General features: G+C 41.8%; 1 protein-coding gene across 1 annotated transcript in view; it reads right to left on the bottom strand.

Moving 5' to 3' along the window:
- Positions 1-15,771, bottom strand: part of smyd3 (SET and MYND domain containing 3) — a 74,833-nt gene that overhangs the window by 36,080 nt on the left and 22,982 nt on the right. The window contains exons 4-5 of the mRNA XM_080053685.1: positions 15,608-15,665; positions 15,341-15,495 (exon numbers count right to left, since the gene is read on the bottom strand). Of these exons, the coding sequence (XP_079909811.1) occupies positions 15,341-15,495; positions 15,608-15,665 (213 nt within the window). The remainder of the gene's footprint in view (positions 1-15,340; positions 15,496-15,607; positions 15,666-15,771) is intronic.

Raw genomic sequence — 15,771 nt, 5'->3', positions numbered from 1 at the left:
ACTGGGGTATGCGCGTTTGTGTGTTTGTCCTTCCTCCTACTGTCTTTTTCTCCTCCTACTAAATACTCTCTATTCAACATGAGGGAGGGCTCATTCAATCCTGAATCCCCCTTTGGCATCCCTCACTAAGAGGTGAAATACAGAGGTTGTTCTATCTATCGCTATGAACCTTTTAAGTGAGGTGGAATGAAGTGAATGAAAGCACAACAGAAAGAAATAATAAAGACTTCTTTTCTCCGACGGGCCAAATTTCGGGCAATTAATTCCATTTACAACATGTAACATGAAGAAAGGGGGGGGGGGGGAACAAACCCAAACCACATATCTACTTCTCCCATTTGTCTCATCCTCTATTTGTCTCTCCCTCTTTCTTAGCCTGATCCCTTAGGGTCAGAAAAGCTGCTGACATGACTAAACCTGGTCTGCCAGTTTCAATCAATATATTAAGTACTCCCTCACACCAAACACACACACACACACACACACACTTCCAAATTGCATAGATACTGGGTTGTGGTGGTATTTTATAGGTGGTAATAGGACAGTTAAATAGGACCTCGAGCGTGCTGGATAGCGGCTGTATTTTCCCTCAAAATAAAAAAATTGCGGTTCAATGTTTGTACAAAAGAGCACAGCCTGATATAAAGTGTGATGGTTAACAGTCACTGTTCATCTCCATGGTAACACTACCCCAACCCCCCCCCCCCCCCTCAGCCAATGGGAGATGAGCTGAGCCAAGTAAAAAGGTGTAGCCTAAACTACTGTGTGCAGCCAATTCTGTAAATTATCCCTGCATTGATGTTTTAAAAATAAATCATGATTTGATAATATAACACAAGTATTCTGGTCGTAATCTAAGCTAAAAGGCTATCGAACAAATTGTTTCACCAATTATATGGTCATATTAAATGTATTATATTATCTGACACAAGTGAGCTGTCAAATCTAAAGAGAGACAGTAAGTCTTAATAGTAGCTAATAATTAAATGGGAGAGGAGGGGAAGATAGTGAGTATTGTGAGCGGTAAGGATGACAAATTGTTTGACTTTACAGAAAACAGCAAACATTTGCAGATTCCATACTGAGGCATACTGAGAGTATGTGTGTGTATGCTAAATGTGAAGGTACAGCGAGCAGCTGGTTAGCTTAGCATACACACTGGAAACAGGGGGAAACAGCTAGCCTGGCTCTGTCCAAATGTAACAAAATCTGCCCACAAGCACCCACTAAAGCTGGCCAATTAACATGTGTTAACACTGGTGCAATGACTCTCTGGAGTGCTGTGGTGACTATATGATGTAAACCCTCAGTAAATTTAAAGCCTGGCATTTTCACACTACGGTTTTGTAGGAATTAAACAAATGAGTTAGGATGTGTAAATTAGAGAGCTTTAGAGGTGATGGTTATTCTGTTACCCTTTGAATAAGCTTAGCCAGCCAGCTGTTTTTTTTTGTTTTGTTTTTTCGGTTTGTAAGCTAAGGCTGTTGGTATAACGGAAGTCAGAATTTGGGCAGAAAGGAAAGTTTACTGGAAGACTACTTACAGTACAAAAATAAGACTATTTTTTGTCTCTGAGTACAGGAAGCAGTGTGTGTGTGTGTGTGCGTGTGTGTGTGTGTGTGTGTGTGTGTGTGTGTGTGTGTGTGTGTGTGTGTGTGTGTGTGTGTGTGTGTGTGTGTGTGTGTGTGTGTGTGTGTGTGTTCATCCGCACTCACTGCAGTCGTATTTGTGTTTCGGATTATCTGGTTGATGTTTCACAAGAGCAAGCACGGCATGAATGCCCACCCATTAAAAATAGGAGAGGGAAGAAACCACAACTGAGCTCTCATCTCTGCAGCAACTGTGGGACAACACTTCTTCAGTGCACATGAAACACAGGCGGACACACGTTTGCTTCCTAGTCCCTGAATCTTAAAATAACCCTCTTCATAAGGCTTTTGTTTTTTTCTCCAAGTTTTGCATGCCCATTCTCACTTTAAAAGATGGGCAAAAATACAAATATTGCAAACGCCATACAGGGAACTTGAAAGTCTGGCTGACGTTTAAGGAGAGGAGACAGAAGAGAGCGAGGGAAGATGAGAGACAGATAGAGCGAGGGAATGAACCCCGCAGAAACTCATTTATATTCAGGATGGAAATGAAAGGATTGATGGTTAAGCATTCTTCAGCCGCATACTTTACAGGCTTCTGTGTCTTTGTTTCACAAGACAGCGTTCACGGAAGCTTAACATAACTCGTTAATGACCAGCAGAGTCAGACAGGAGAACAGGGAGAGGGGATGAGTGCATACTTAAACCTGTGACCCCGTTTCCACTTGGCATTAACATCTGACTTTTGTAATCGGATCACATGAATAAAGCTCTAACTACAGGTGAAGACACTCTCAAGACGCATTGAGATCGGATCACAAAAACCACATTCGGAGGTGGTTTACGTCCGTTGTGACCGTTGTGTCCGCATTCATTTGGTAGTGGGAACACCAATGTGGTTTTTATCCACATTAGGGACCTCCTACTCAACTGCCGCCCCCTGCCTGAGCGGAAATACGTTGAAAATGCAGCTTTTATAGAAGCCTCATGAACGTTAGTTGCATCCGCCAGTATTGCAAATGACAAGCTTTCTGTCCTCTGTTTCACATTTCACTGCGTAAATCTGAAAACACGGAAATCGCTGCTATTGATTGGAGAGCTGCAAGGCAACGACTTTCTGTTCTTATCTGCTTAAGAATAAAAGTCAACTCGCGTTTGGCTAGTAACAGGCTTTTAATGTGAAGGCGCACAGGAAATATTCTGTTCGCATATGCAGTATCTTAACTGCATACAGAAAGCCGTGTAGGCTACTGGTGGTGGTGACAAGAGTGTAGCAGACGTTAGAAAAGCCGCCCGGCAAACACACATCTTTCACCAGCCACAGAGGCGTAATAACTTACTCGCCTAAGAGTTTTTACTTTGATATACTATCTATGATATTTCCCGCATTTGGCGAGTGTTAATGTGCCCTCTAAGCAGTGTTGTGCATCGCTCCTCCTTGTCTAAATGAGACAGTAGCCTATCTCGTCAACCTAGACTTGTAATTATCTTCGCACGTAATACATTTTAATAGCAAATGCGATTAAAACTGTGGCACTGTACAGCCCTGTATGTTTACTTGTTTGAACCCCACCGGTTAAAAACAGCAATGCAAACGGAAATGATGTGCGTGTTGATTTAAATACAGCACGGGTAAATGGAATCGGATCACAAGTAGACAAAGAAGTCACATTTGAAAATACAAGTGGGAACACACGGACTGAGAGCTGGCCACTTGTAACCAGATTCAAAAAGTCAGATGTTAATCCCAGGTGGAAACAGGGTGATAGCACCTGATACCCAAACAGCCACAGAGACTGACAGCCAAGGCTAACTCTGAAGTGTTACATTTCCAACCAGTGTCGAGAGCTAAAACACTGATTTATAATCACCTACTTTTGTGTTCGGATCTTTTGAGGCTGATTCTGTGTTCTGACCTCACTGTGGAGGAGAAGCAAAAAAAAAAAAAAGTAATAAAGCCTCACATTACTGATATGTGGATTTGTTGAGGATATGTGACATGATGAGGCAACATTATGAATCTATTTATACTGTTATAGCATTAATTCAGCATATAACATACATGCATAAATAATTTAAATAAACACCAACAGAGTGGGAGTTTGACTGGAAAAGGATCTATGTAGTATTTCTCATTTTTTCTCTTGAGGGACAGGTTTCTTTGGAACTTTGGTTCATTGCTTCATGCCACACAAAAAAAAGAGGAAACGGCTGCTGTCCTCCTAGACATGAGCTACAGCACCTGTTACTATCACAAACAGCAAAGAGCATCATTAAATCATCTTGGTTGAGAGAGCAGCAAACCCCATGATATCGCCGAACAAAAGGGCCAACTACAATTTATGGGATGGAAACCTGGGGACATATAAAGAATTTATTTTACCACTTAAAGTCGGCTGGAAAGAAGCTGCTGGCTACAAATTTCCTTGGAGGGGAAGAAAAAACACAAGACTGCAAAGAGAAACTTTTACCTAAGAAGGGTCTATAGGGCTGTGCCCACACTAAAGAAAATTAATTTAAAAAAAACAACCTTCATGCACACCGTCTGCCTCTTGTTCTCACAGAAAGTGAGTCAGTCACTTCTCTGTGAAGACTTTTTTTATCCTGCTGACCTGCATATAAGACTTTGCAGTGTGCACAACCTTGTTGAAATGTGACCTGTATTTAGTAAGCCATAATTACAATTCATGGCAGCCATTGTATGACATAAGATTAAAAACCGGGCTATGGAGAGTATTTGATTGAGACAATATAAACCTAAAGTAAGCGGTAAATAGCAAAAAATCGACAATTCCAAAACAACATTTGCTGGGAAGCGTCATGTAACAACCAGATAAAAAAATTAGCTGTGAAATCTAACAAATAAGTGCTGCTATCAGTGGCAGGCGGGCCATCTGGACTACCTGCACTTCTCCCAGTGAGCCAGTGAAACTGTTATGGAAAGATTAAAAAATGTCCCATGCTGTTTGAACTCGCATTAGTCTGGCCAGCCGTCTCTAGACAGGTGTGTGTGTGTGTGTGTGTGTGCGTGTGTGTGTGTGTGTGTGTGTGTGTGTGTGTGTGTGTGTGTGTGTGTGTGTGTGTGTGTGTGTGTGTGTGTGTGTGTGTATGGAAACATATACATTTATTACATCCTATGAGTTCATCCCTCCCCTGATGAAGATTTACTATTTGCCTGCAGAAAATAGCAGAATTTTTTGCATGTAATATAAAAAATGGCAAATAATGGCACAGACATTTCGGAAATGACTATGTAAACACAGATACTGCATAATCAAAGCTTAATTTCAATTGTTCTAGGAAAACATTACAGGTCATCTCTCATAAATTGTTCAACAGGGGCTCTGGAGTCTGGACCCATTAATGTGTAAAGTTGACCATGTCAAAAGATAGGATAATTCACTGAGACCGTCCAAGTTATTGTTTCCTCCTCTCTCCCTGCATGTTTGCCATCAGCAAAAGGCCTCATTGACATTCAGGGTGTCAAACGTAAATGGAAAAATGAAGGCCTTAGAGTACAATTTTAGTAAAAATCTAGCCTGGAAATCCAGACCCTGATATCTTGAACGATAGAGGGTCTGGCCACGATCAATAGTAATTTCCAACTCAAGGGGCGGCTCCTACTCGTGCATTTCAAATGCCACTGCACGCAGTTGGATAGCACTACAACTAATCAGAGCGATGCACAAGGTGACGTAAGCCCCTTTCGTTTAGCGAACAGCTGTTAAACTGTTAAATTAAACGTTTGCCGTTGTCGGTCGGCAAAACAGAACATTCCACTTACTTGCTAATGAAAGATTTGAGTGCCGTCTTCCAAATCGTTAAGGGTTGAGGCCAAAGCAGTCTCAAAACTCACACAACATATCCGCAGCCATCTTTGATGTTTACTATCACAGCTTCAACGTCGCATGCACGTCACTGTCGTCATCTGGTTACGTCCTCCCCAGAGTACCATATAAGGGGCTCTGGCGCGCCCATATTAGATAGAACCAATTGAAACCATAGCCAGATTTCTGGTTTTCTTGATAAAGCTTCAACGGAGCGTGTCCAGGCCAGCGCCTAGTGGCAGGTCTGGGAATGCCAGGCTAGTAAAAATCTGGATTTTCGGTGGAACAGGCAATATGGCTCTCCATTTACTGCTAGCCTGAGCTCTTATGTAACACCTGTCCTGTCTGTGTGAGAAGACTGATAAAAGGATCATGAGGACAAGAACTGATAACCCACAGGGGGCTGAGTAATGACAGACCCTGGGGCTAATACAGCAGGTGAGTCACCAAACTCCTCACTGCTCTACCACAAAACGAGACACTGAATTATGCCACATGTTGTGTCATTCTAAATTCAACATGGTGGAGTGTGAAGTGTTAGGCTTTATTTTATTAAGGCAGCTAATGGGAAAACATGCACTACATCATCTTGTTAAAATAGCTTTTAAGAGTGGACTGTGTCATGCTCATTTGATATCTACTGTAGTGTTATAGTACATGTATTAATGTACTACTATGGCTACTACAGTAGTGCCATGTTTTACAAAGACGCACAGATTCAGGACCTATTTAAAGGTCAATAGAAGGATCCCAGGTTGGAATACATGTGCTGAGCATTTCACCGATACAGCAGACATAGGTTTTTCCCTGGTCAAAGTGTAGCTGTGTAATGGGGAACTAGTGAATTGGTGAGATAAACCTGGCTTAGTGAGTGGCTGCTCACTTTGAGGAAATGTGCCGTATACAAACTCACAGTCTTGGTATGTGTGGTAGAGTCAGTGGTGTTCCTGCCTTACAATTTTATGTTGCCGCAATAGGGCGAAAAGCTGCATAGGTTTTGATACCTTTGTGTTAAAGAGCTGCCTGGCTTGGCGATAAAGTCTCGCCTTTTTTTCGCATCAATTCCTCTCTCCATGCATTTTGTCATCTACCCTGAGTGTGAGCACAGGGGTCACAGCACGTTATCAGCCTCTATCCCTGTCTCCCCCGTCAAACCACCAAAGAACAGTAATTACTGTAAATGTTGGCGCGACAGAGGAGAAAGCAAAAGAAAGCAACCACGAAGGATCAAGGAGACGAGAGAGATAGTGGCTGTCGCAGCTGGAGCCAAACTCTGTTCATTAAGCCAGCCCCACCCCCAACTAAACAGACATACAACAATAAAGCACACATTAAAACAAACCAACAACATACACTCGTACACTCACAAGCTCCTGCAACATATTGCTGCTCAAGTCACTTTGACAACATTTAGATTAGTATTCAAGTGTTAACCCTTCCCAGTTTTCTAGCTTTTTTTTCTGCAGCTCTCTCATTCCTGAGCTTTTTTTTCCTCTTGCCTTTTTCCTCCCCACCTCTTGGCGTCTCCCCATGTGCCAACACATTCATCCAATCTACAGTAAGTCAATTAAACAAATTGTTTTTAATTCTACTTCCCCTATTATACTGTCTATGACTGCATTCATGATGGACTTAAAGTCATTACACTAAGCTGTGTGTGCGTGTGCGTGTGTGTGTGTGTGTGTGCGTGTGCTTTTCGACTAAGCCTAAACTAATTAGGTAGCGCCCGTGGCACTGGCAGCTACAATGGCAGACATGGGAAATGTTAAAGAGATAAGTCTGAACGTACCAATACATACACAGGGATTATTGTAATGACTTCACACACACACAAATAGGCATGGAGACATAGGAACATGCATGACAGCAGACCACGCAAACAAAATCATTTTAAATATTTGTCTTAATCACAGTGATTTTTCCACATTATTATTCTTTCCTTAATTTTTCTCCTTTTTAAATCTTTCATTTATGTAAAAACTTGGTCTGTGATTTACCTCTTTCCTCGACTCCTTCTTTCCTTTCTTAATTTATTCAGAAAAAAGTGAGTTGAACTTGTGCATCTGATATACCATCTCCCATGTAACAAGTTGGAGGGTAATACCTTTTCCATTTGTTAAGGTATACGCTAGTAGTTTGACGGCGCCTGCACCCCATTTCGCTGCTCGACAGATGGCCAATAAATATAAAAGTCTTTCAGAATAAATTACTCTACACATAAACAAGGAGCAACACTCACACTCACACTCCACAACACACACCCGTACAAACAGAATCACATTTACACACAGATATATACACACATGTTATATTAGGATGAAACCAGGGCGACACCAGAAATACCAATAACCAAAAAATTAATACAGAATATTACACACACACACACACACACTTTCTGCTCGTATAATTGAAGCCAAACTGTTTTCAGCAGGGTTGTAAAATGATTGCCTCCACACTCACACATGACATTAGGTAGTTGTATGTGTGCAGCCTGTGATAAATCGCCTCTATACATATAGGTAATAAACAATACAACACACTTTTCCATTGGTAGTCGCAGTGCTTCCAACGTGGTCAGATGAGGGTGCGTGTGTGTGTTCATTCCCCCAATAGCCCCAGTTACAGCCTCATACACAGAACCATAAATACAGCCACATCACGTCTTTTATAGAGCACAGTAGGTGCTCCCTGCAGTTCCAGTCCTTGAGCCACTTTCACTCTGTTTATTGCATCTCCCATTTATCTCTTCTTGCCCCATTTTCAATCATTCGCTTTTATTCTTCCCCTAACCAACTATATCTTTGGGATTTTACCTTCTCTCCTTCTTTTTTAGCCTGGCTCCTTTTTCTGTCTCTTCTCCTGCTTTTCCTGCTAACTGTTACTTTAAATCTCCCCCTGTTCCTCCCACAACGTTGCTTGTCTAGCAATTTCTGGATACTGAATACATGGTTTATATTTTTTGAAAATTCTTCTGACACATGTCCTCTCAATCTCTTCCATCCTCCTTCCCTCTGCATCCTTGCATAGTGGTTATTGTCTCCAAGTTAGATTTTCTGCCTACAAACAATTACTGTGAGGTGGACAGTGTGTAGTAATTTGGACAGTTGTGTATAAGGAATATGAGGGAACTACAACTATTAACTATAATTAGGAAGTTTCCATTGATAATCGTTTGTACAGCACAACTTCTGGACCCAATCCAGTCTCTGAAAAACGCCTGCAAGAGACAAATAAAGCAAAAATTCTGAGATGAGACTCAACAGGACAGTTACTGTGAAAAGTCCTTGTTTTTATTCCTTTTCCTGGACTGAAAACATTTTGTTTCATCACAGACATTCTCTGAAACCATTGTTCACATGTCTTGGTGAATGTACACTTTGTATATTGCTGTTTGTTTTACAAAAATCATATTGTGTTGCATGTGCTCAAACTGTATATCTAGTACTATTTATCTTGTTGGACTGTAGAGTCGAACATGAACTGAATTATGTGTGCATACGCATAATGCATTAATGCTTAGCATAAATGGATATAGGAGCTTCCTACAGTATGGATTTCATAAAAAACACTCAGCTTCACTTAAAATGCATTGTGTATGTTATGTTAGTGCTAGATGTCCTATGTATCAAGATGTTACAAAACTAGGCCTGTGAGGTGTCTTTCAAAAGCTTTATATAATTCTAATATCAAACCTACAGTTTAAGAGACTTGGCCTCAAGAGCGAATAAGAATGATAGAGGAGTGTGAGAGTGTGTAAGGGCGCACTCACACTAGTGCCGTTTGCCTGTTCCGTGCTCAGCACGATTCAGCACGATTCCCCCCCCCCTCCCTACTCCCCCCGCAGGCCCGTGCTCACACTGCTCGTGGCCTGGGCACACTTGCACCTTGCCTACGTCACCGTGCACGTTTAGGATTTGGAGCTTAGTCTACTTGTAGGCTATACGACTGTTTGTGAATATTTTCATCCGGCCAAATTTGCATCAAATATTCCACTTCCACATTAGAGCAACGAGAATCCTTAAGCTATTGTTTTTTTTTAAATGTAGTCTTGACGTAATAGGTCGCGGTGAACAGTCTCATATTTGTGCAGCACGCTGTTTATTATTAATATAACGGCCCGTCATCAGACCATATGTATCCGGATGGTTTTGTACACATCGATCGCTCCATCAAATCCAAGTCAGAACTTTTTGTATGGGCAGAGATCGTTTTTTTAAGTGTCTTTATAAAGTTTCTTGTTAAACCTTAGTGTAGGCTACTGTTTCCTTATCACCGGGCCGCGGTGTGTTGTTTTGGGTGCGTCTCCACCGCCATGCGTAAATGCAGTTATGACAGCTGACGGGAGGAAAAAGAAAAAAAATCATCTGACGAACGTGAGTAAACACGAAAACCTTTTTGCTGTGCTTTCTGAGCCGACCTAATTAGCTCTCTCCCTCTTTTATTAGCCCACACCTAGGCTTACACACACGTTAATTCTCACACATTATAGCTACAAGTCCAAGTGGTGGGCAATTCTGGTGCCGACTAGTAAGGCAGCGGACGTTAACGGACAATGCATCCTTAATAAATTCACGTCAGGAACGCCGCCTGTGCGCTTGCTTGTGCGCATGTCATCTCATTAGCATCTGTACTTTGGCCACGGCACACCTCTCCCAGGTGTGCCGTGGCCAAGGGGCTGTTCCGTGCTGGAATACGGATGGCGTGGTCACACTAGCCAAACGTTCTAGACTTTAGTATGCTAATGAGCTTTGGCACGGGGCCGCGGCCCTAGTGTGAGTGGCCCCTAAGTGTGTGTTTTACCGACATGTCGGTCATGCAAAGGGTGTGTCTGGGAAATGGGTCTCAACGAGAGGATTTCTGATGCAGTGCGACTATACATTCCCACACACACTCGGAGGGTGGTAAGTGCACACAAACACAATGTCTAATGCACACATACAGAAATGCAGACCTCACACACCAATACACTCATACGTCTATCTTTGTGACAGAGGACCCTCATAAACATACCCTAAGCTCCGTGGTGTAGTGGTAAGAGTTTCTGTCTACCATATGGAGGTTCGGCCTTTGTCGCAGCGGACCCCGTTTCGAGTCTGGCCCGGGTCCTTCTCTGCATATCATCCCCCTCTCTACCTCATTTCATCTCTGTTTCTCCACACTGGCAAATAAATAAAGCATAACAAATACCCAAAATAAATCTTGAAAAATACATACTTGTACAGTATGCAATTGGACATTAACTAGTAGCATGAACATGTGCACACACACACCAGAGAGGGGAAGTTACTTAAGGGAAACAATAAAATGTGCTGTGGCCAGACCTCAATGGTCATTGTTTATCGCACCACAGCAGTCTGACCAAATCACACAAACGCACACAAAAAAACACACAAAGCCTGCTGCAGGCGTGCACAGCAGTCTATCTGCATCATCTAGCTGCACAGTGCTTGATGCACACACACAATGTGCAATACACACTCTAGCCTCCAACCTCTATTAAGAACAGTAATGATGCTGTGGCTTTACTTGGTTGTGTTTGTCAGTCTGAATGCATTTATATGGTTTGTGTTACACTATTAATGTGCTGTCGAGGGAGTAGCTATTAGCATAAGGAATGGTTTTATAGCACAAAACGCTCTAAAAGACTAGACCCCTGACACACACACACACACACACACACACACACACACACACACACCTAATGACCTATTTTGTTATTTTGCTAAGCACACTGGGTATTTGAAGTGCACAATAATAAACTCCTCATTTGTTATGTACTTGAGCCATTACAGAGTTGCGTAAGGGGAGGAATAGACAGGAGAAGAATAATGAGGCTGAATACATGGAAAGAAAAAGATATAAGGAGAGACAGAGGTACAAAAGTAGAAAGGTACATGGACAGTTAAAGCAGAGGACGCAGGATGCTGCCCATGCAATCACAGTGCCCCCTATTGACAGCCTCTAAAATACCAGTCTGATATCAGCAAGACCATGATGTCACACGTTGAATTTATCTCAATTTTTGGTGTACTTTTTTTCTACTGAATTGACAATTCAAGTCAATTTGAGGATAGTATTTCATCCTGTGTCAGTGTGCGTGCGTCTGAGTGTCTGCGTGTATGTGTGTGTGTGTGTGTGTGTGTGTGTGTGTGTGTGGTGTCAGATACCTTTAACCACTGGTATTTGTTTCATACACAGTACCCGTTTGCAATTAGAATAAGAGGTTGACATCTATGTATATAGGTTCTTAATAGATAAAACAGATAAAACAAAAGATTTGCCAACTTTTGTATGTGCAAAAGTCTGTGAACCCTAAGCTGCATTGCTTAAATCGAGCAGGTAAACACAATCAGGTGGGCCAAATTGAGTGATGAAATGGACCAATGTAATGAGAGATCTTTAGGGAAGAAATTGGGCAGCATTAGATAAAACAGAGATCAAACCAGGTCAGTTTAAGCTCACAAAAGTGTACCCATATAGGTCAGACATGCCAAGAGGAAAGAAAATTTCAGAGGATCTCAGGAAGAGAGTTGTGATGTTGCACATTTGTCTGGGGACAGCTATAAATTAATTTAAAAAAAGTTTCAGCTCCATCGGTTAGGGCTGGGCGATTAATTGAATTTCGATTTTGGTTACAATTTTGGCTTCCCTCGATCATGAAAACAAGATAATCGTAATAAAACGGTTATTGTGCGGCACGCGGGGTCATGTGTAGTAAATGCAGCGCACCCTTCTGTCTCCACCTGCGCTCCGCCCCGCCCCCGCCAGAACACTGTCGCTTTCAGCGATTCCAGTGCAATTGTTTATTCAGCATAATGTTAAAACGCTCGTCCAGGATGTTACACCGAAACACAAAAGCCTTGCGCGATTGAAGCAGCGTTTCACTCGGTGAAACATGATGTGAGTGAGACACTGTGATGGCGGTGGGTAACGGTGTCATTCACTGTGAGAACTTGCCGGTGTGAGCCGCCGCGCAGCAAAGCTCTGTGGCTTTACGGGTAAAATGATAGTCGGGGATTCCTGCCGTTAACGTTGTTGAGGGGAAAGGCTTCCGCTTTCTGATTGCATTTCTCAAGCCTGAATATATTGTGCCATGTCGGCAAACTATCTGCGCGACAAGAGCAAATATACAGTGAGACGCACCCCCTCCGTTAGTTTCAGTCTACAGACGAAAAGTTACAACCAGCACCTAAGCATGGACTTCGTTTAAATAAAGCGTCTAATTTTTATAATCAGCGCTCTGATGCAAATTCTGAAGTATGAACATTACGGTGTCAGCTGTGGTGTAGTTTTTTTTTACAGCAACTCAACGTGCACTGCAAAAAAAAAAGAAGGCAATAAGTCGATCTTTTTGTAGATTCATAGCCTACCTCCTCTTATAAGTCGAAGTACAAATCAATGAATGGTTCACAATCACATCCCTAGTAAAATATTAATTTTACTCTTAGATCCGAAGGTTTTACTGATTATTTATTTTGTGTGGCTTTTTAGTTGTAGGCTATGTTTGAGGAGCACAATTGGGAGTTTTGTTTATGTAATGTTGAAAGAATTGGCTGAATTTTCATTTTGGTGCATCCCTACAATGAATAATCGTCTTTAATAACCGTGATTACAATATCAATCAAAATAATCGTGATTATCATTTTTGCCAGAATCGAGCAGCCCTACCATCGGTCCACCGTGAAGCAAATCATCTACAAATGGAGAGCTTTAAGAGTGACTGAACATCTGCCTAGAAGTGGACTTCCTTCAAAAACATCTACAAGCATCACAAGAAAAGTGATTTTTTTAGTTAAAAGCCAACCCAAACATTACATATTTTGATTTGCAGACCTCTCTTGCAGCATGTGGGACTTATTTCTCTCTTCTCCCTCCTCTTTGTTACACCCCTGTTCTTCCCTTACACACTCTTGGTCCCTTTCTACTGCTTTTTAATCCGCCCGGTGTTGTTCGCCCCTCATCTCCCTCAGATTGGAGCAGAATTCCCTTTGGAATCTTAACCTGCATTTAATCAGCAGCTTTCCAAATATTTCCCAGCTTCAAAATCCAATCACCCCCCCCCCCCCCACACACACACACACACACACACACACACACACACACACACACATACACTCACTCCCACAAACCTCAGCAAAGATATAACACTCTCTTTCTCTCCTTAATAAATTATACAAGAACATGTACATGCATGTAAGTAGAATTTGTAAGCAGTGCAGGGACTCTGCAGTCACACAAAAGAAAATAAACAATAAGAGTCAAGACATCTACAGCCACACCAGCAGCTCTATGAGGCTGTAAAGCTCTTTGTAGGTCCAAGTGTTCCAAAATATATAACTTTATCCCTGGCAGAGGGAAATTAAAGATATAAATGTGTTACCAGTTAGTATAGCAGGAGTTGTTATGCCAACATGCCTTCAATGACAGTGTAACATACTATTTAGCACATAATATTAACCAGGAATGTTGCTATTTTACAGGTGATTAGACAAAGACCCTGTTTCCACCTGGCATTAATATGTGGTTTTTAGGATCCGATCGCGCTAACTACAGGTGGAAACACGCTCAATGCGCATTGAATGCGCATTGAAATTATCCACATTCGGAGGTGGTTTGAGACCACTTATCCACATACCCATTAACAGTGGAAACGCGTATGCGCATCTCATACACATTAGGCCCCGCCCACTCAACTGCGGCGAGTGACTGGGCGGAAACGCGTACTCATTCACGCGACAATTCACGTCATAAAAGCGCACCGTTGCAGGTAAACAGACAACAGAAAACAGAAAACATTGAAGATGGAGTGTATAAGCGGAAATGATGTACGAGCTGATTTCCATACAGCGCGGGGAATTCGAATCCGGATCGCAAACGCGCATAGAAGACGCATTGTTAAGGCCAGGTGTGAACAAGCATATTACATTTACATATAACGATCGGATTCCTCAGAACCACATATTAATGCCAGGTGGAAACAGGGTCAAAGTGTCATTTGGACCTTAAAATCAGATGATCAGCAAAGTTAGCACTACACTTAATCCTATGGGGAACATGAAGGCCTGTGTTAAATGTGATGGCAATCCTTCAAATACAATAGTTGGCAAGATATTTTACTAAGAATCTCAACCTTGTGGATCTATGAATCATTTGGTAAAGACATAAGGTTTTATCCTCAGGGGACGTTGAATATCTGGACCAAACTTCATGGTAATACAGCCATCATTATTATATACTGTATTAGTATAGATGTTGCCATCCCTACATTACAAAAAAACTTTACAAAATGATGCTTTGGATATTAAAAAATCATGGGATAAAATAACTAGATGGTTTTTATTATTTTGAGTGCAGAACTTTGATGTCATGTAGTTGTTATTGCTCATTTGTTACTTATGTATGTTTCTTTTTAAGGAAACTCTCTGAGGTCATTCGACCGGCTGCTCTCAATTAGGGTTTTACTCATTCAAACGTTGTGATGGGGCAAACACGATACACATGGACACACACACACGAACACACACACACACACGTTGGAATTCAAACACCTTGAGCAATGAAACCGATTTGTGGTTAAATCCTACTTAAGACAGCTGGTGGGTTTTAAGAGAAAGACCTAAGGATGTTCTGGGAATACGCACACGCACACGCACACACAAACACAAACACATGTACCCTAATCAAGGATGCTGGAAAGATCTTTGACATATGTTCAGAATGGGATCCATTCAAACGCAGCAGGGGGTGCTTGAGCAGTAAACAATTGCTTGCGTTCGTCTTTTTGTGCACACACAAGCTGTTTTGTTTTTTCACAAACATGTGCCAAGGTGTTTATGCGTCTTTGTGCTGTACGCAAGAGTTATCCTTTTTGTATACGTACACATACACACATACATATATTGTGTTAAGATGCTTTTAGCCCACCTTTGCAATGAGGCTGAGGGATTCTTGACAAGAAGGCGGCAATGCTGATGTAATTTCCTGTGCCAGCTCAGCTACTTCCTGGTGTACATACAGCTCTAACATGGACGCCAGATGAGACAGACCTTGTTTCTTCTCCTCAGTCATGGAATTCAGGTCTGAAAAGAGTACAATACAAAAAGAAAAACTGAAAAGAGAGTAATCTTTATATGATTCTTTGTGGCACTGGCTTCAGTCTCAGAACACACATTCACACTCATACACTCTTACTTGATACATGCTCCTCCAACGTGTATAATTCCTCGTTCCTGCTCTCAGAAGGACTTAACTAAAAGGAGAAAGAAATGAAGAGGGGGGCTTTAATATAGTTTTAATTTAGTAATAATGATTGGTCGGCTATTGTTACATATTGTGTGTGGCAAATTCCCTAAAGC

Source organism: Ammodytes marinus (assembly GCF_949987685.1).
Source record: "Ammodytes marinus genome assembly, chromosome: 1".
NCBI classification, from domain to species: domain Eukaryota; kingdom Metazoa; phylum Chordata; class Actinopteri; order Uranoscopiformes; family Ammodytidae; genus Ammodytes; species Ammodytes marinus.
The sequence above is the reverse complement of the archived record's forward strand: the minus strand, read 5'-3'. Positions and strand labels throughout refer to the sequence as shown.